Source organism: Vidua macroura, chromosome 23 (assembly GCF_024509145.1).
Source record: "Vidua macroura isolate BioBank_ID:100142 chromosome 23, ASM2450914v1, whole genome shotgun sequence".
NCBI classification, from domain to species: domain Eukaryota; kingdom Metazoa; phylum Chordata; class Aves; order Passeriformes; family Viduidae; genus Vidua; species Vidua macroura.
Window position 1 is genome coordinate 7,369,238 of NC_071593.1, and position 20,125 is coordinate 7,389,362.

Here is a 20,125-nt window from a genome sequence, read left to right on the forward strand (position 1 = left end):
CCAGCCCCAGGAGGAGGCAGCAACACCATCTGACCATTCCCATCCTGGAATGCCAGGGGTGGCTGGCACTTCAACCTCTCACCCCCTTTGCTCCACACCACAACCCAAATCTCTTACTCCAGAGATTCCCAATATTCAGATGGACACAAACTCCTGAAACAACCGAAGGACCCCCCTCACCTCCCCTGCAAAGCACAGAGCACTGCAGCTGCTGACCCTCTCCAGGCAGGAAAAGCACATCCCCAGGGATGGCCACAGAAGGAGCCAGCATTTACAGCCAGCCACGGGCAGACTCCTCCACAAAGATGGAGAAAAGCTCTGCAGGACCCCCTTCAGCACCACCAGGGCACGACAAACACCCAGCACTGCAGCCCACCCACCCCTCAGTGCACACAGGGCTCAGGGACATCCCCCAGGCCCATCCCAAAGGACTCCAGGGCTCAGGGACTTCTCCCAAATGAAACCAGGACTCAGGGACCCATCCCAAAGGAGTCCAGAGCTCAGGAACATATCCCAGACCCATCCCAAAGGAGTCCAGAGCTCAAGAACATCTCCCAGGCCCATCCCAAAGGAGTCCAGGGCTCGGGGACTTCTCTCAAATGAGACCAGGACTCAGGAACCCATCCCAAAGGAATCCAGAGCTCAGGAACGTCTCCCAGGCCCATCCCAAAGGAGTCCAGAGCTCAAGAACATCTCCCAGACCCATCCCAAAGGAATCCAGAGCTCAGGAACATCTCCCAGGCCCATCCCAAATGAATCCAGGGCTCGGTACTTCTCCCAAATGAGACCAGGACTCAGGGACATCTCCCACACCCACCCCAAAGAACTCCAGGGCTCAGGGCCATCCCCCAGCCCACCCCAAAGAACTCCAGGGCTCGGGGCCATCCCCCAGCCCACCCCAAAGAACTCCAGGGCTCAGGGCCATCCCCCAGGCCCATCCCAAAGAACTCCAGGGCTCGGGGCCATCCCCCAGCCCACCCCAAAGAACTCCAGGGCTCAGGGCCATCCCCCAGGCCCATCCCAAAGAACTCCAGGGCTCGGGGCCATCCCCCAGCCCACCCCAAAGAACTCCAGGGCTCGGGGCCATCCCCCAGCCCACCCCCCGTGGCAGCAGAGCCCGCCGCCCCCGTGGGCAGCCCTACCTCCGTGGCTGGGCACTGCCATGCTGTTGGCCAGCTGGTAGAGGCGCTGCTGCTGCTGCTCCTCGAAGGTGCCGTGCTCGTTGAGGGCCGACATCATGCGCCTGTAGTGCTCCTCCGGGGTCATCTGCGCCACCTCCTCCAGCAGCGGCGTCTGCGACGTCTCTGGGGAGCACAGACACGCGCCTTGCTGCCATAAAGCAGGTTGTGTGGATGGTCTCAGTTCAGTCAGAGAGAAAAGGAGAACGATTTCTGCCAGGCTAAGTCTGGGGAAAAGTCCGGGAGGAAGGTAAACTATCTATTATCTCTCGTTCTGCTCGTAGTGTTCATGGATGTGTTCTGCCACCATGTGCTATTCAAAGGGCACCAATGGTGTGAGATGTTTTCACTTTAAGACCAATGGAATTAGTCTTGACGATGTTCTCTACAAAAGAGCGATGCATTTTGAATAAACGTTCACTCTTTGCCTCCTGATCTTGGGGGTCTCATTTTTCCCGTCCCTGCCTCAACAGCGACACACGAGGGGCTCAGGTTCTCCCTGCAGAAAAGCTGGGTCTTTATTCACATTTAGTTCGTGTTTATAGGGAATGTCAGGAGGGGCTGCGTTACGCTGCACCAAGGGAAACTCAGGCTGGATATCAGGGAGAAGTTTTTTATGGAAAGGGTGATAAAAGTTCTGGAATGTTCTGCCTGGGGAGGTGGTGCAGTCACCATCCCTGGGTGTGTTTAACAAAGCCTGGATGTGGCTCTGGGTGCCAGGGTTGAGTTGAGGTGCTGGGGCTGGGCTGGACTCGATGGTTGGAAGGTCTCTTCCAACCCAGGGATTCTGGGATTCTGTGTTAAACTGAACTGGTCAGCAATGCAGGGAAACCCAGTTCACTGGCTGGCAAGGGCTGCTGGGTATGTCTGTCACATTTTCTCTCTCTAGATACGTTCACACATTTTCTCCACTGATTTTGATGGGACAGATTTTCTTGTTTTTGCAGGTGTAGACTGCTTTTCTCTACAAGAAGGGTTTGTTAAATGTTTTTCATTCCACTAGTTTTTCCTTATGAGATCTTATAAAGCCTGTTGGGAATTCAGAATTCAGCAGAGCAAGGCCTGATAGTGCTGCCACCACCAAGGGACAGCACTGCCACAACCCCAAGGGACAGCGCTGCCACAACCCCAAGGGACAGTGCTGTCACACCCCCAAGGGACAGTGCTGCCACCCACACCATGGACAGTGCTGCCACCCACACCATGGACAGTGCTGTCACCCCCAAGGGACAGTGCTGTCACATCCCCAAGGGACAGTGCTACAGTGCTGCCACCCACACCATGGACAGTGCTGCCACACCCCAGGGACAGTGCTGCCACCCCCAAGGGACAGTGCTGTCACATCCCCAAGGGACAGTGCTACAGTGCTGCCATCCACCCCAAGGGACAGTGCTGCCACACCCCAGGGACAGTGCTGCCACCCACCCCAAGGGACAGTGCTGCCATCCACACCATGGACAGTGCTGTCACCCCCAAGGGACAGTGCTGCCACACCCCAGGGACAGTGCTGCCACAACCCCAAGGGTCAGTGCTGTCACCCCCAAGGGAAAGCACTGCCACAATCCCAAGGGACAGTGCTGCCACATCCCCAAGTGACAGTGCTGTCACATCCCCAAGGGACAGTGCTACAGTGCTGCCACCCGCCTGCCCAGCCCTCGAGGGACATCTCGGGGCAGGCTGTTCCCCCTCTGGACCGTGCCCGAGCACCCTGGGGCCACCCAGACCCCCCCTCCCTCCCCGAGCGCGCAGCCCAGCGAGTGCAGGATCCCAGCCCGGCAGGGAGGGAGGGAGGGAGAGCCGCAGGGGTTTTGTGTTTACTGTAAGCACAGCTCTCAGTAATTACTGCTCTCGCCTTGGCTGCTCCAACACTGTTTTATCTCGGATCTTTCCCACAGGCAAAGCCTTTTCATTACTCAGGGAGGAACTCCCAGGCACAACGTGGGCAGGCACGGGGGAAGGGGGGGGTGACAGGGCTGGCAGTCACAGGGGGTGACAGGGCCACCCTCCCGTGCGTGCCCCAACTCCTGCTGCTCCTCCAGCCTCCTCCTGCTGCGGGGCAGGTGATGCTGCTGCAGGACTGGCCCCAAAGGCACGGGGGTGGCACTTGTCACAGCACGGGCACTGAAATGCTGCTGGGAGGGGCCGTGGGTGTCTGCCACAGGTGAGAGAAGGGCTCCCATCAGGAAAGGTGAGCGTGGGGCAGCCAGAAACAGCCCAGGAGACAGCGGGGCTGGGGAATGAGGCAGCTCAGGGACTGCTGCTGCCTTTGTGTGACACCCAACCCACGGGGCTCGGCCTTTGGGGGATGAAGCTTTCCACAGGCTGTAATGAAACCACCAAAACCCCAAAATACGGGAGGGAAATGTCATCATCATCATCATCATCATCATCATCATCATCATCATCATCATCCCAATAATAATAAAATATAAGAATAATAAAACATAAAAATAAGTAACAATGAATAATGAGTAACGATAATAACAATAATAATGATAGTAATTATAGTGATTGTAACAACAACAACAATAATAATAATAATAATAATAATAATAATAATAATAATAATAATAATGATGATGATAATAATAATAGAGTCTGAGCTGCACAACATTTCAACACCAAGGGCTGCATCCCTGGCTCCCAAGTGCAAGAGGGAAATGATTTCAGCTCAGCTCAGCCCTCAGCACAGCGCTGAGCAGCCCCAGCTCGTGCCCCAGTGACACACATCTGCACCCTGCTGCCTCCCTGGGCACATCCCAGCCTCAGAGGCTGCTCCCGGCCCCGCTGGGATGGGGAGCTGGCTTCCCACGCCGCCCTGGGTTCCCCCAGCCCCAAAAACCAGACCCCAAAGGCCGGGGCTGCTCTGGGAACAGCCGTGCTCTGCCTGCTCCCTCAATCCCACCCCAAACCTGCAGGACACCCCTGGAAGCAGCAGGGGAGGGAGGAGAGGGCAGAATTCCCTTCCAGGTCTGCTTCCCACCAGGGAGGATTCCCTCCTCCTCCCCCAGGGATGCAGAAGCTCACTGTTTCAGTTCCCTCCTGAAGCTCTTACCCAAAGGTCTCAGGAGCAAAGCCACAGACCTGATTTAGAAAAACACTGATTTCCCCCCCCCCCACCACAAAGCTGTGTCATTAGAGCAAAAAAAGGGAGGGGGGAGGGGATTTAATAACACTTAATTACCATAAACTCTATCGGATCAGCCGCAGAGCAGATTTCAGGTGCAAGGAGGGGAGGGAGAATGGGGGTGGCGAGGGGAGGCTAAGAGGAAGGAGGAATCCAGGGAAAGGCTGGATTTCCATGCTTAAAACTTGGAAGATTTCACATGACTCAGCCAGCAGTAATTCCAGCTTTGCTGGAGCTTTGCTGTCTGCTTTTGTCATTACCAGGGGTAATGCGGGAGACTGATCTCGCCAAATCTGCTGCAGCCGCCAGGTGTGAAATGGACTCTGGCACAGCCCTGGCGAGGCAGAGCCAAGCCAGGCATCTGCTGGGCCCTCTGCAGACCCAGCACATCCCCCTGAGCAGCCCAGCCCAGCCCTCCCACCTCCCAGCCTCTGCCAGGGCCCTGCTGGCACAGCCACGGCAGCTCGGGCTCTTGGGCACTCAGGTTCTGCAGACCCAAGGACGTTTCAGAGCTGCACGGCCTCTCCAGGACATTTTCTCAGGCTCATCCTCCCCAGGCAATCCCAAACAAGACAGGAGCACCCAAGCCTGTCCATCCTCCCCTCCTGCCCCACAACAAACCCGTGACAGGCCAAGGCTCCCTCTATTCAACCCCAATCCGAGCTCAAGGACCTGCAGCAAAGCCATCTCACCCCCGAGCCCAGGCCAGGGCTTGGCCAGCACCTTCAGGGGCTTCTCTTGCCTGTGCCCACCCACGGTCAGCAGCCTGGCTCTGGGGGCAGTGATGCTGCCAGCAAGAACGGGGCCAAAACCTCCTTTCTTCCCCTGGGCTAACTGGACAGCTGCTGAAGTCACCAGCATATGGATGTCCCCCCAGAGCAGAGGGACAGACGGACAGAGGCTGGTTCTGAAGTGCTCAGCTGCAGCTCAGCTCTGGTTCTGGGCTCCTCCGTTAACCAGAGCTCCTGTTTGGGTTTGAACGGTCCCCAAGAGCCCGAGAGGGGACGGCAGCAGCAGCAGCCTGTGAGCTCATCCCCACCCAGGGGGAAAAGCCCCAGAGCGTTCCCTGCACGTTTTCCAGCTCTCCATCCAGCCTGCTTTCCACCCTCCCCGAGGCTCCTACCAGACGGATTCCTCAGCTGCTCCCAAGGGAACCGGAACGCTCTTCCCGATTTTCCCTCTGCCCATCCTCCGGGCGCTGGGGAAGGAAGGAGCTCTGCAGCCACGCAGGAGCAGGGGAACTGGGGATGTGATGATGATGATAATAATAATATTATCTTCTGGGGAGCCGTGTCCCCAGGTGTGCCCTGCCAGCACAGCCCTGGCTCCCGGGCGCTCCCACAGAACGTTCTGCTCCGCTCGCCAGCGGCGGCGCGGCCCCGTTCCCCCGACACAGGGCTCCCTTTTGATCTCCAGAGCGAGCTCTGGGGAGGGGGCAGGGCAGGCACGGAGGCTGCTTCCCTCTGGAAGGGTTTCCAGCCCTACAGGTGTTTTTTCGCTCAGCCGGGGAGCAGCAGTGATTTCCTTGGCCGCCTCTGCTCCCCTCAGCCCGCCAGGAGCACAGGGTCACTGCTCCTCTTCCAAAGGCTCCTCTTCCAAAGGCTCCTCTTCCAAAGGCTCCTCTTCCAGAGCAAGCCCAGCTGTGCTTGAGCCAGAGCTGCTCCCAGAGTCACTGTGGGATGCAGAGGGGCAGATCCTGCTGGGATCTCTGGGATGGAGAGGGGCAGATCCTGCTGGGATCTCTGGGATGGAGAAGAGCAGATCCTGCCTGGGATGGAGAGGGGCAGATCCTGCTGGGATCTCTGGGATGGAGAAGAGCAGATCCTGCCCAGGATGTCTGGGATAGAGAGGGGCAGATCCTGCTGGGATCTCTGGGATGGAGAGGGGCAGATCCTGCTGGGATCTCTGGCATGGAGAGGGGCAGATCCTGCTGGGATCTCTGGAATGGAGAGGGGCAGATCCTGCTGGAATCTCTGGGATGAAGAGGGGCAGATCCTGCTGGGATCTCTGGGATGAAGAGGGGCAGATCCTGCCTGGAGCCCATCACCACCCCAGGGGTGCAGGAGGTGCAGGAGCAGCACCTCCACGAGGCACGGGAGCACCAGGCTGCAGGAAAAGGGGTCCCAGGAGATGCTGCAGCCCTGGCTCCTCCAGCAGGACACGTGGGGCTGATGGGATCCTGAATTCCAGCCAGCCCTCGCTTCCCTTCCCGCTCCCAAATCCCAAAGTGCACTCTGGGTCCCTGCCAAAGCCCCACACTGCCCAGCAGCACCCCACAGCAGCAGCTCCCAAATCCCAGGGGAGTATCCATTAGGGCCCATCCCATTTGGGACTGGTTTGCCACACGAGGTGGATCCTCCTGTTCCCAAGCAGAGCTGGGAACACAGGGGTTGTGTTTTCCCCATGGCATCCACGGCACAGGGATGCTGCTGGAATCACAGCAGGATGGGAGCTCTGCCACTGCTGGGGGTTAGGACACAAACCCTGGGGTTTAGCCCCTCCTGTCACTCCCTTCTCTCACCAGAAAACAGCCCCAAAGCACAGAAACCTCAGCTCCTCACCATTCCAATGGAATTCCAGCATCAGCACAGCCTGGGCTAGAATTCCTGCACAGCTCTGGAGGGAACAGGGGCTCCCCAAGGATTTAATAAAAAATGGGGAGATCAGCAAAAGCCCCAGTCTGAATTTCCATTCTGTCTCACCTCAAAGTGGGAGTAGAAAATAAAACTTGGCTTTATTCAGGGCTTCCTGGGAACCCCTCTGTTAAAAAGCTGGGAGAATTCCTGATACTCCAGGAGCCAAGGAGCAGGATTCAGATCCTGAGTGCTTCCTGCAAAGCCAAGGGCTCCTCACCCTGCCCTCAGCCCACAAAAAAAACCAGGTGGGAAGGCCAAAGGAAAGGAACAGAATGAAATCACTTGACCCCGTGCCAAAAACATCCACCTGTGCCAGCTCGGGCACTTTTTTAGGATGAATCCAAAGGCAATCCCTTGGTTTCACGTGGCTTGGTTAAAGTTCAGCCCATTCCCAGCCAGGCCCCACAGGTTCTGCTCCCTGTGCTCAGCTCTCAGCCACAAACTTGGAAACACGAGGGGCACAACCTCAGCAGGGACAGCAAAATAGAAAATGTGTCCCAGGGGCCTCACGTCTGATGGAACAAATCTGTTTATGAACCTGTGGAAGCATCACCTGGAACTCACCTGCCACCAGAAACATTTCAGGCATAACACAAATAGAGCAGATGGGAAAAAAAATCAAGAGAAGCATAAGGAGGAGCAGTTTAAAGAGTTCCCAGTAAAATCTGAGGCATTTCTGCTGTTATGAAAGAGTTAATGGGCAAGAGAGGGTTACATAAAAGAGAGGATTTAGTATTTTCTATAGAGTGACAGCAGCACTCAACGTCCTCTCAGAGAATCCTGCCTTCAGAGCATCATTTGGGCACAAGGAGGGAAGAAACAGGAACATTCTGTGAAATCAGGATGCAGGACAGGTCCCCACAATGGATCTCTGCAAAGCAGAATATGAAGTGTGTGGGTTTAAGAAGGCTCCAGGACAAACTGCTGCAAGAAGTGCCCTTTGAGATTCCCTGGATGGGTCACTGGGAATCCAGCCCTGGCAGAGGCTCAGCTGGACTGCAAGCCCGTGGAGCAGGAGCCAGCCTCACACAGCTGCTCTGCTCGGGCTTCTCAGTGGCCAGAGAGCAGGTTTAGGCACAGGGATGGAGGTGGGTATTACTGACAGCTAATTAGTCTGATATTAACAACAAAGCCTTTAAGTAAACGGCCTGCAAAACCTCATTTACTCAACCTGGAGACAAACTCATTAACTGCAGGCTCCATTACCCAGCCCACTCTGCCAGTCGTAAAGAAAGTTTAAAAATCCTGTTTATAGGAAAGAACTGGAAGGCAAATCAAGAGATAAAAAAAAAAAAAACAAAACCCAAAAAAACAACAAACCAAACCCTAAATAGAGAAACCTTCTGCAGATTCCATCTCTATAGGAACGGTGCCATAAATGCATAAGAGAAAACTCAGCAGCCCCATTCTCCCTGACAGGCTCCTTTTTTCCCTTTAAAGGAGCAGATGCCAGCACGATAAGCCCGTGTGTACCTTTCATATGAAACGTGCCATCAAGACATTCTGCCTGAAAAAGTAGGAACACCCCTAAATCCACCTCGAAGGCTGCAGCCTGCTTTTTTTTTAATCATCAAGCAATTACAGTAATTAAGAGGCAATCCCTCTCTCGCCCTGCAAGGCTCCCTCCGAGGAGATAAAGGAAAACCAGAGCCCTGCTCGCCTCCTCCTGCACCCCCAGTGCCAGACACAGCTCCCACCCCACAGCCCTCCCTCCTTAATTTCAATTAAGTTCCACTCAGGGGAAAGGAGAAGAAAGGGGAAGGGGATGGGGGAGGGAGAAGCAGCACTTACCCTTTGGGGACTCACTTCGGGCTTTCTTGCTCTCTAAAGGACACTCACTGCTGCTGTTGGGAGAACATACTCTTCTCTTGCCTAAAATTTCATCTGGGAGAGAGATGAGAGAGCTGAGTGTCAGAGAAGGCTGCACTTTCCTCTTTGCAGGAGCGACCAGAGAGACTTTGGTATTTTGCTGCTCTCTCTCACACACACAGACACACACACACACTCTGATATTGCAAGCAGAGAGAGAAAAAAAATGAAAGTAAGAAAAATCATCATCTTGAGAGCCTTGATCTGCTTTCCTAATCACGCAGCCCAAAAGCACATAATGACTATTCATACACTGATCAATGCAACATTTTCCAGCCATAAATTCTGAATCCAGTTGATTTCCTTACTGAGTTTCATCATTTGCTCTGGTGCCTTTTGTCCCCCCGGTGTTTCCACTCCTTTCATGCCCTGATGCAAAGCAACTGGGGGAGAGGAAGGGGAGGAAAAAAAACAACACAGGGAAAAAAAAAAAAAAAAAAAAAAAAAAAAAAAAAAAGCAAAAGCACAACAGATCTCTGAATCTTCCTACCACAGTATCTCTGTCTCTCTCTCTCTCTCTGTGTCTCTCTCTCTCAGCCTCTCCCCCTCCCTCCCCCTTCCTCCTTCAAAACCTCAAGGTCCTCAGCAATCTTCCCCCTCTGGATTGCACGGAAACACTCAAGCCTTTTGCATTACTGCAGCCCTCCGAAGCAACACCAAATCTCTAATACACAATTACAGCGTCCCCGAGCAGATTCCAAATCAATATCCTCCCCTAATAACGCTGGGGAAACTGAAAGCATGATGGTGCATATGGGCAGGAAGGAAGAGCCTGTTTGTCACTGCAAGCATCAAATTCTCATCTATCAAGGGCTTGTTAAAGATGCAGCATCTTAAAAGAAACAAACAAAAATATAAAAATCTCACAAACAAGCAGCACATTTGAGTGAGGACGGATTGGATCTGCCTGTGAGCCCAAACACGGCCAGGCTGCTGAATCTGCCCGGAACGTGGGGGTTAAGGAAGGTTACAAACCCCCTCGGTCCTATTTATAACAACAACAACATTATCGCTGTTCCAGGGGACATTTCCAGCCAAGCAACTGTCCCCTGCACTCAGGATCACTCCCCATCACTTGGAATGCAGCTGAGCAGCCCAGGTTGCTGCCGTGGCAGGGATTTATCGGGGGATCAGAGCGCAGGGCTGAGCAGAGCAGCCCCAGCAGGTGCCTCTGCCCAAGGAGCTCCGAGTGGCATTTCAAGGCTTTCAAGAGCACAGGCTGCCTGCAAACTCAGCTTGCCACGACCCTGTCACCAAATCCCTCGACAAAACTGGCGCCGGGGGGACGATGCAGAGCCTTGTGAGCGTGCAGAACCCAAAGCCAAGGAAGCACAGCAGCACAGAGGGAGCTGGGGAGAGCCAGGGAAGGACAGAAGCACCACTGACAGCGCTGGAGTTCTCTCGGCGCTCCACATCCCAGCTGCCGCCTCAGCCTGTCCACGCAGTCGGCATTTTCTCACTCCTCCTGCCTCAGTTTACCCCTCACATAACCCCCTCCACAGCCACAGCTTCCCAAGCTCGGGGGTGCCTGGTCGGGGAGCACACCCAGAGCCCCTGGAACACTCCATCCCTCACGCTGATTTTCCTGGAAGCTTTACCCCGATACTGCAAAGCCTCAGTGCTGGAGGCCAAGATCACATATCCTGCCCCTCCTCGGGCCCGTTCTCGGCCAGGATTTGTGGCTTTGGAACAACCCGAGTCCCGCTGCTGCGCTCGCCCCTCCCAGCCCGGGCTGGAGGCAGAGGAGTCTCCATGGAAAAGAGCTGGTGACAGAAGCACGGGGTCCATGTGACAGCACTTGGAATGTGAGCAGTGAAGATTCCTTGGTTTCACAGCTCTGCCAAGGCACCTCGCTCCCCCCATCCCTGCTTCCCTCCCGCTGTTCCTCTCCCACCCCCGGGCCCATCTGCCGGCAGACACTGCTCCAGGCCCTGCTATTCCCAGATATTCCCAGATATTCCCACCCATTCCCAGATATTCCCAGCCATTCCCAGATATTCCCACCCATTCCCAGATATTCCCACCCATTCCCAGATATTCCCTGTTATTCCCAGATATTCCCTGCTATTTCAAGCCACTCCCAGCCATTCCCAGATACTCCCTGCTATTCCCAGCCATTCCCAACCATTCCCTGCTATTCCCATACCATTCCCAGCCACTCTCATACCACTCCCAGCCATTCCCATACCATTCCCAGCCATTCCCATACCATTCCCAGCCATTCCCAACCATTCCCATACCATTCCCAGCCATTCCCAACCATTCCCATACCATTCCCTGCCATTCCCGGCCACTCCCAGCCATTCCCAGCAGCCCCATCTCCCTCCCAGCTGGCTGCAGGGGCAGGCAGCACCAGGATCCCACAGGAACTCTGGACTGACCTCGACTCCTGCAGCCCCAACTCCCTGCACAGGATCCCACATTTATCCCCAGGGGATCCTCCCAGCCTCTCAGGGTCACCGAGCCCCACGCGCCGAGGCTGCGTTTGGGCTGCCCCCCCCCCCCCCGCAGTTCTTCTGTGACATCTCAAAATTTCCTCTTTTTTATTTATTTCTTCAGTTAAGGCAAAGTGTGGCAGAGACGCCTCCGGCCCCAGAAGTGTGGGGACTAAATCAACAAGAGACACAGCGAGCAAGGAGAAGGGAATAAAGATCAGCATGAAGATCACCACAAAGACATAACAACCAACCCCAAAGGCTGAGCCAGGAGCAGGGCACAGGACTGAACTCCAATTTTCTGAGTCCCAGCTCAGCGTTTGAAGAAGTCAAGCCCCATCTCTGCTTCCTGAGCTGCACAGGCAGGTCCCAGTTGCTTTCACGACTCAATTAACTGCCAGCTCCCAGGGTACAACCTCACAGCGAGGCGTTGGTGCTCCAGCACCCATCCTCTCCTCCTCACCACCTCAGCCCTGCCACCCCACCTCCACCTGCCCAGCCCCTCCACGGGACCCTGCACTCCCAAATCCAGCCCTGCAGCTCCTCCTGGCACCCACCCAAGCCCTCTGTGCCCTGACACAGAGAGCCAGGGCACCGAGATGGGAGCGGCCACCGGCCATCTCCCCCTGACTTTGCAGCAGCAGCAGCAGCAGCACCAAATATGTTTTGCAAATGAGCTGGCAGAGCAGCTCCTGGATGTCTCACCAGCCTCCCAGAGACAGGCTGTGCATTTAGTGCCTTGCTGCTCATCGACCACAAAGCCCCCAGACAGATTTTGCTCAGCCCGTGCACCTGCAGAAGGCAACATCCACCTGAAGGGATGGGGAGGGATGGCTGGGGTTTTGTTCCCCAAATCCCTGCTTTTTGCCTCCTCTCCTCTGCCTCCTTACAAAGCACTGCAGCTGAAAGGAAGCCAAATCAGGGCAGTTTTTAGTATTACAGCTGAAAATGAAAGACATTATCAGTAGAACTGTAGAGTTATGAAGCCAGGCCAGGCAATAACAGCAGGGAGGGGGGCTGGGGGAAGCCCCAGGCAAACCGAGCACCCACTGCCACCAGTGCAGCACAGCCCTGAGCACAGAACCCCTCACCAGGCCTCCCACACAGGTCCCCAGATCCCACATCACATCCCAGGCTCCTGCTGGCCTGCCAAGGCAGCACAGCAAGTGACCCAGAGGGAGGATTTGGAGACAAAAGCCGAACATTCCCCCCGAAGCTGCAGAAATATGAGTGGACTTTTTTCCTCCCCTCTTTCATGGGAGGCCCAGCACTCACCTGCTGCACTCCTGCAGCGGGGCATGGAGACAGGGCTGGGCAGCAGCTGGAGCAGGACAGCCCCTCTGTCCCCTGCTCAGGGATCACCCAGGCTCTGCAGCAGCAGGAGAAAGGACGTGGGCACGGCCCCATGGGCCAGCTGGCGTGGCAGCCAGCCTGGGGTGTTATTTTGTCTCCTGCCCTGCTCTAATCCTCAGCCTCCCCGCACTCAGCAGAGCTGCCTGGCTTAAGAGTCATCCTCACCAACACATCTAAGAACCCCAAGCCTCCTGATCAGCTTTCAGGAGAGGACTTGGGAGCCTAAGTCTGGGGAGATTAGAAAACCTATCCCCAGGCTTCCCCAAAGACAGAGGGGCTTTATCCCACTCTTCACAGGGAATCTGCCCCAAGGACACCGATGGGCAGAGCTGAGCAAGGGGGGTCACCTGGAGAGGGGAAATCAATGAGGTTTTTGCTGAAGGGGCTACAAAGGGTCTCAGTTTCGGCCCAGGGACTGCACCAAATTCCTCTGCACTGTGCTCCTGCTCCAGCACAATGGGAAGGGATCAAGACCTATCTCACGCTCCCCATCACAGCACTGGGGCTGCTCTGAAAGCTTCTTGGACCACGAAGTCCTGAGTAAACAGAGAGTGGAGCCAACTTCCACGGGAAACCACCCAGGCTGGGCCAGCCAACATCCAACGAGACCAGAGCCCCTCTCCCATCTCCCTTCTCATTATTTTAAGAGAGGGAAAAACATTCTCCCTGGCTCTCAACTCCAGCCCTGAAGATGACAATCCCCACTGGCCAGTCTGAGATGCCTTGGCAGCCTCTCCCCGTGCTCCTTTGGCAGGGACAGCTCCCACCAGCGGAGCCCAGCCCGGAGCTCCATCCCAGCCACTCCTCCTGTCCCTGTGTCCAACACGGCTTTGGGGACACCCTGGGGACTCCTTTTCCCAGCCACGGGCTTTTGTGAGGAGCTGAGCTGGGGCTCAGCAGCCCCAGAGCTGCTCCCAAGAAAAGCTGGGAGAGGGACAGGGGGATCCGTCCGTCGGCAGCGGCCCTGGCCAGCAGGAATCCACGGAACAAAGGCAGGGGAAGCACAAGGTCATGGGAAGAACAGGCCATAATTTAACTGGGGGCAACAAGAACGGGGGAGAAAAATTACTGGGGAAGCTGGGGGCAGGGAAGCAGTCAGCTGCTGGGATTTGGGATCCTGGAACAATACCAGAGCAGGGCAGCTCCCGGGGCAGGGAGAGCTCCAGCAAGGAAGGAGGGCACAGGGAATACTGCTGGGTCTCCACACAGGGAATGCCAACCCAGCTGCAAAATAAAGGCAGCAATCCCCTGCCAGAGGCCAGTTAATGGTGCTGGGACATGGCAGGAGCAGCTCCAGCCTCAGTTACTGCCCCGGGTTATCTCCTCGTGGTCCCACACCTGTATCTGCTGGGGGATGCCGTTCAGATCCAGCAGGAGCAGCCTGGCAGTGGGGCAGGGGGGCACTGCAGCCTCAGGACTGCCCCCAGCACAGCCAGGCTCTCTCTGAACCCTCCCTCAGCTGCACCCTTCCAGCTCCCTGCCCCAGGAGACTCCTGGAAACAGCAAGGAAAAGCAGGGAACAACGGGGAGGGAGGGACGGGACACGGGCACGGCTCTCTGCAAAGCAAGATCCGAGGGGTTTCTCCTTCTGCCTCGCTTTTGGAGGGCTTTGGCTCAGCCTGGCTGTGCAGTCACTGCAAGGAGAGCCAGACATCAGCACTCTGGCCTCAGTGCATCTCACAGCAGCACCCCAAAGGCTGGCTCGGGCTCCCCGACCCCTCCCCAAATGCCAGTTAAGCACAGCTCCCAGGAAAGAGGGGGCTGAGCAGGATTCCCAGGGGATACCACACCAAGCAGCCTTCCCTGGGCACGGGAAGCAGCCTGGATCCCCTTCCTCAGCTCCACAGGACCATCTGCCTCTCCTCCCACCATCCTCAGGATCCTGCTGCCTCCCACCCCCTCACACTCCATCTCCCCAGCTGCAGCAAAGCACCTGAAGGGAATGTCCAACATTTCAGGGGCCAAGGAGTGAAACAGAGGGAGGTGCAGGTGATGCTGGAGCCATCCTGCTGCCTGCCTGGAACGAGGCTGTTTATTAGGGAAGGTGCTCCAGCATCCCCCTGGCTCCCAGGTTCTTACAAAATTCATTTTTACAGCGTGCACCAGAGCCACAGAAAGGTGGTAAATATTCATAGTATGAAAAACGCTCATGGAAAGGATATACTGCACTTAAGAGAGAGATCTGAATTAATTTTATATGCTGCAGAGAGGCTTTTTAGCAATCACAAACTTGTGAATCTCAACTTTCTTTTCGAAAAGATTTAAAGAACGCAGCTGGGAGAGTGGGCTGCAAGTCCAGGCCTTTTGGAGGCTCATCCTCCTGCCTGGAAAGGAGCAGGCTCCAGTGGGTAACGCAGGAGGAGGGGGAGTCTGATAAATCAGAGACCTGGGCACAGACAGACTGTGAATTCCCCAAGGCCAGGGCTTGGAGCAGCCTGGGGCGGTGCAAGGTGCTCCTGCCATGGCAGGGGATGGGATTTCATTCCCTTCCCATCACTCTGGCATTCTGTGAGCACAAACCTCTCGGGCAAAGCTTGTTTGGCCCCACGGCCCTCAGCCCTGGGGATGTCACCTGTCACCAGGGAGGCAGGGCCAGCGTCCCTGGTGGCTCAGAAGCCTGGGGTGGCCTCAGGAGCCAGCAGAGCTGCTCCAGCTCCCTGGCTGCTCCTTCCAGAGCGTTTCCTCTGCACGGGCAAGGCCGAGGGCAGCGATCCCCAGCAGAGCTGCTGGTGGTGCTGGACCCCCTTAGCACCATTTAAATGTCCAATTGCACTCATTCAGCCCCTGAAAAAAACGCTGCTCCTCCAGCCCGTGACAGCTTTGACAGCCAGACTCCTTAATTCCTTTTTCTTATTCCCTTAATCTGTCATCTTTATCAGGCTGGGGAAGTGCCAGGCAGCAAGCAGGAGCCCCGGCCCCGATCAATCTCCACATTACAGCTGACAGAATGGTGCTAATAACTTATTGATCTCATGTTTGCCAAGCCCCAGTGGGGCTGAAAGGCTCCCATTGATTGGCTTGAGGGAAGGAGCCTCTCAGCTGAGAGCAGAGCGGAAAACCTTCAAATTGTCTTCTTCCCCAGGAGCTGGGAGAGGGAGGGAGCTGGGCAAGGGAGGGCAGGGAGCAGGACAAGGAACCGAGGAGCAGGAGGGATGGAAAGGAAGGATGTGTGTGTGAGATGGGGATTAAGAATGGAAAAGGAAGTGGGGGGGAAAAGGGTTTGAGAAGAAAGAAATGCGAGGAGGAGGGGGAAGAGCAGGGAAGGGGAAAGAAGCAAAGGGAAGAAAAGGAACTGGGAACAAAAAGATTGTGCAGGGCTGAAAAATGAATGAAATAGGCAGCTGAGCCTCTTCTTGCTCACAGCAAATCATTAATAAAATCCTTCCCATGCCCAGCCCTCCATCCTTAAATAACTCCTCCCAAGTCTGCTCGTGTCTGGCACAAAGCGCTGCTCACTCCCTGGGCACTGTGGAAGCACGAGCTTTACCTGGGGACAGGGCAGCAGCAGGACAGTCCCCACAGTGCCAGAGCCACAATTTAACCCTGGAAAATCCCCACCCAGCTCGTCATCTGCACTGAAGAGGCCAAGAACCACCAGGAGTCACCAGAGATGCAGAGCCCTGCCCAGGCTGGCCTCGATGATCTCAGAGGTCTTTTCCAACCTTAACTGAACTCCAGCAACAGGGCCCTAAACTGCCTCAGCTCCTTCTCCTCCAGCAGTGGCCAAGCCAAGAACAAAACCTGAGCACCCACACCAGCAAAATCCCTGCACTGACCTGTGCTGGCACAGCCAAAGGAAACGCTTCCATGTTGGCCTTTCCCACTTTCCCCTCACTCCCCAAGACCTCTGCTTGTATTACAAAAGGCTGTTGGTCACATCCCACTCCTGCAAGGCTTCAGGAGATGTTAAAACAAACTTAAATAGAGCCCAGAGAGGGGACAGTGCTCCAGCTCCAAGCCCAGGGGATGCAGAGCAGCGACAGAGCCTCGCCCCTCACGTTGCCAAGGTAAACAATTGTCCTTCACGGGAAAACACATCAACAACAGGGCCTGGGCTCCCAGCTCCTGGATGCCCATTTGGTGCTGATTTTCTGCTCAATTTAAGGCAGCAGTCCAATAAAGGCTGCTGCTTTTTTCCCCTGTTGTTTGGCTTAGTTAAATGAAAACATGTCTGCAGCCCAGCTCATTACCCCGCGCCCCCAGAGCAGCCTGTGCTGGGATCCTGTCTCTAACCATTAGCAGCAACATCCCTGATCCCAATTCCTTTTCAGACCCAATATTAACTCCTCCTTAGCATATGAAAGCTCTGGGTCTCTGCAAAGGCAAAGGAGGTCACTGCAAGGCCTCGGTGGCCAAGGCAGGGACACAGAACCCAGGGTTAGGCCTGTGCAGTCAGCTCTGGATCCACACTGGGACTTACAGGCACTGCCTTGTGAATAAAACCCCCAAATTCTTACATTTCCATCTCTCCACAGCCCAAAAATTCCTCCTTTCTTAGTCAACAGGGCACCACGTGGGAAGATGGGAGCAGAGCACAGAACAAATCCTCTCACAGGGACAGCTCAGCTCCGCGATGTTTTTGAGACACGTGGGTGAACTCTGCTCTTCCAGGGCTGCAGAAGCACCAGGAGCACAGGAGCTCCAAGGGAGCAGGGCTCCTGAAGGGGCACCCAGGTGTCACACTGTCCCCAGCACGTGGGATTCCCACAGGCATCGCTGCAGCTGCACCAGGCATCCCTGCTCCCACGGGGCCAAGGCTCTCGGGGCTTCTCACTCCCATCACATTGACCAAAAACCCCCTGGAAAAGCCTCTCTGGGAGCTCAGCCCCACGGGAAAGCTGCCCTGCTGCTGCTGCTCACACCACAGCCAGGGCAGCCTCAGCCCCAAACGTTTTGTGCAGAACCACGGTGGATTTCTCCCTGCTCGGGGCAGGACCTGAGGCTCTGTCTCCACTCCGTGCCCTCTCAGACCATCTCCAGCCACCACAGCAAGTCCCTGAGGCACGAGGGGCAGAAGGAAGAGAGGGAAGAGCTACCCACCTTCCTCTAGCATGAGGGAGCCTGAATCCTCCACTTCTATCCATGCAAATAGTCCTACTGCAACTGGAAACCCATGAAATCTGGCACTGCAGAACAGAGGGTGTTTGAGGAGAGAAAGAGGAGAAATTAACAGGATTTTTTTTTTTTTTTTTTTTTTTTTTTTGCAGGACAGGAATGAATTAGAGCCTCGGGACCAGGACTCTGCACCACTCAGGCCCTAAAGCAGCGTGCAGAGCACACCAGCACGGGGGAGGCACTCTGAGGCTGCTGCCAAGGAAGCACAGACCCCGTTCCATGCACTTTTCCTCTCTTCCTTCCCTTCCATCCCCAGCTGCAGTTTAATTAGCACCAAGGAGAGCACTCCCCACTGCAGAACCACCACGGGAGGAGGGACAGCAGGGAATCATCTGCAGGGCCAGCCGAGGGGAGACCAGCCATGGTTTGTAGGGGAACTGCTCTGGGGGCTTTGGGAACCACCAGAGCTGCTTTTCCAGGGGGCTCTCCCTGCCCCCTGTGCAGGCTGGCAGTGCCAAGGGCTGGCTCACCTCTCCTCCCTGCACAACCTCACCCCCAGCCCCAGGCAGCTCTGGCCTGAGCCCTCTCCCACCTTCCTGAAGTCAGAAAAGCCCCAGGACCACACACAATTTTTTTTCATTCGTTTCAGCCCCTCTCTGCATTTCAAAGACCGTTCAAGATCCAGTGATAGTGCTGATTTCCCAGCCCGTGCTGTCTGAAACTACAGCACTGCCTCTAATCCTGGTTGCAACAACAAGTGACGGAATTCCCTCGCAGAATTAATCACAAACCAGCCAACCCTGCCAGCTTCAGCCTTTTTGCTGCCCCCACGGGCTGGCAATAAGCAAATCTCTGCCATTTGTGCTGCTCTTGCTCCCAGAGCTCTGCTGAGGCTCAGGCAGGGAGGAGCAGGCACTGCTGAGTCCTGTTCCAGCAGCACTCTGAGCCCCGTGGGGAGCACAGGAATCTCCAGAGAGCTCCTCCTGCCCCGCCTGGGACCAAACCCCACCCAAAAACCAGCACCAGGAACATTTCAGAGCAGATCCCAGCAGCCTGGGAGAGCCCCTGCAGCTCCCAGCCAGGAGTGATGCAGGACTTTTCTGCACCTAATGGCCCCAGCATCATTTATTCAGCGTTGTTTATCTGCAGGTGCCTTTACGAGGGGAAGATTCTCATAACCCAGCACACAGAGCTGTTCTACAGGGCAGAGAGCTGGGGCAAAGTTCCTCTGCCCTTCTTGTTGGAACAAAATGGTTTCAACAACAACCAGTCCTTCACACCGAGCCAGCACCACCTCGAAAATTGTGTAACAAATTCATGATTGCCCAGCTGCCCTCCCAGCAAAACCAGCCCCAGCAGTGCTCAGCCCCAAAGCCCAGGGTGGAACTGGCCCTGGGCAGAGGTGACAAAGCCCCCTGTCCCCTCAGACACCCCCCCTGCCCATCTGACTCTTCTCAACACCCCAAACCTGACGTGTCCCTGGCTTGGTGGCCTCCCGCGTGCCTCAGCCTCTTCTTTTTCACTCATGAATGTTTCACAGGATCAGTAAGGTTGGAAAAGACCTCCAAGATCACCCAGCCCAAGCATTAACCCAGCACCACCAGCCCACGTCCACAGGTGACCTGAACACCTCCAGGGCTGGTGACTCCACCACTGCCCTGGGCAGCCTCTTCCAAAGCCTCCCCCCAAGAAATTGCTCCTAATATTGAACCCAAACCTCCCCTGGCACAACTTGAGGCCATTTCTTACAGTTTCTTAATTGAAGAAACAAACCAGAGCACCTCAAAGACCAATTAAGGAACAGGAATCAGAGCTTCTACACCTCATCTTTTCTCCTGGTGGGAATGAGAAGAACCCTTTGCATTTCTGGAATGCCACAGGTCTCAGAGAATTCCAGCAATGCTGATCAAGCCCAGCAGTTTCTCTGCAAAGCAAACAATACTGAAACCCATTCTGACATCCAGGGTCAGCTGAGCCACACAGGCTCCAGCAGGGTCATAGGGAAAAATGGATTTATGGCCAGTTTGGCTTTAGGAGTTGTGCAGGGAAAGGGGCTTTGGGAAGTTGTTAATGATGAGATTGGAGATTCAGCTGTGAAAGCAAAGTCTGGGAGCTGCCATGGCTGATTTACACACACCACAAATCCCCCCTGGGCACATCTGGGACTGAAGATGTGATTTAAGTTTTCACCCCCCGAAGACATTCCCAAAGGGTGTCAGGTGTGGGGTTCCCTCTGGATTTGGGGTTCACTCACACACTCACAGAATGACTGACAAAATGTATGAACAACTCCACAACCAGACAGATTTTCTGAAAAGGCCTAAAATAACGCACAGATCCAGCTCTGAAGGGCAGGGATCACTCAGTATAAAAACTGGCAGAAACCCCAGCTTTTCCTCAACCTTTATTTCTAATTGAAGGATCCTGCAACCAACAAGCAGATCTTGGTTTATTTATTCCAGACTCTCACTG

At 55.3% G+C, this 20,125-nt stretch overlaps 1 protein-coding gene across 2 annotated transcripts in view; it reads right to left on the reverse strand.

The window, feature by feature from the left end:
• SAMD11 (sterile alpha motif domain containing 11) overlaps nt 1-20,125 on the reverse strand; it is a 75,258-nt gene that overhangs the window by 19,785 nt on the left and 35,348 nt on the right. Inside the window, exons 1-3 of one of the 2 annotated variants that reach the window (XM_053997777.1) lie at nt 9,119-9,191; nt 8,733-8,825; nt 1,143-1,304 (exon numbers count right to left, since the gene is read on the reverse strand). In XM_053997777.1, the coding sequence (XP_053853752.1) occupies nt 1,143-1,304; nt 8,733-8,825; nt 9,119-9,176 (313 nt within the window). In that variant the 5' untranslated portion in view covers nt 9,177-9,191. Of the gene's footprint in view, nt 1-1,142; nt 1,305-8,732; nt 8,826-9,118; nt 9,192-20,125 lie in introns of those variants that run through there. The other variant, XM_053997775.1, reaches the window with a different exon arrangement.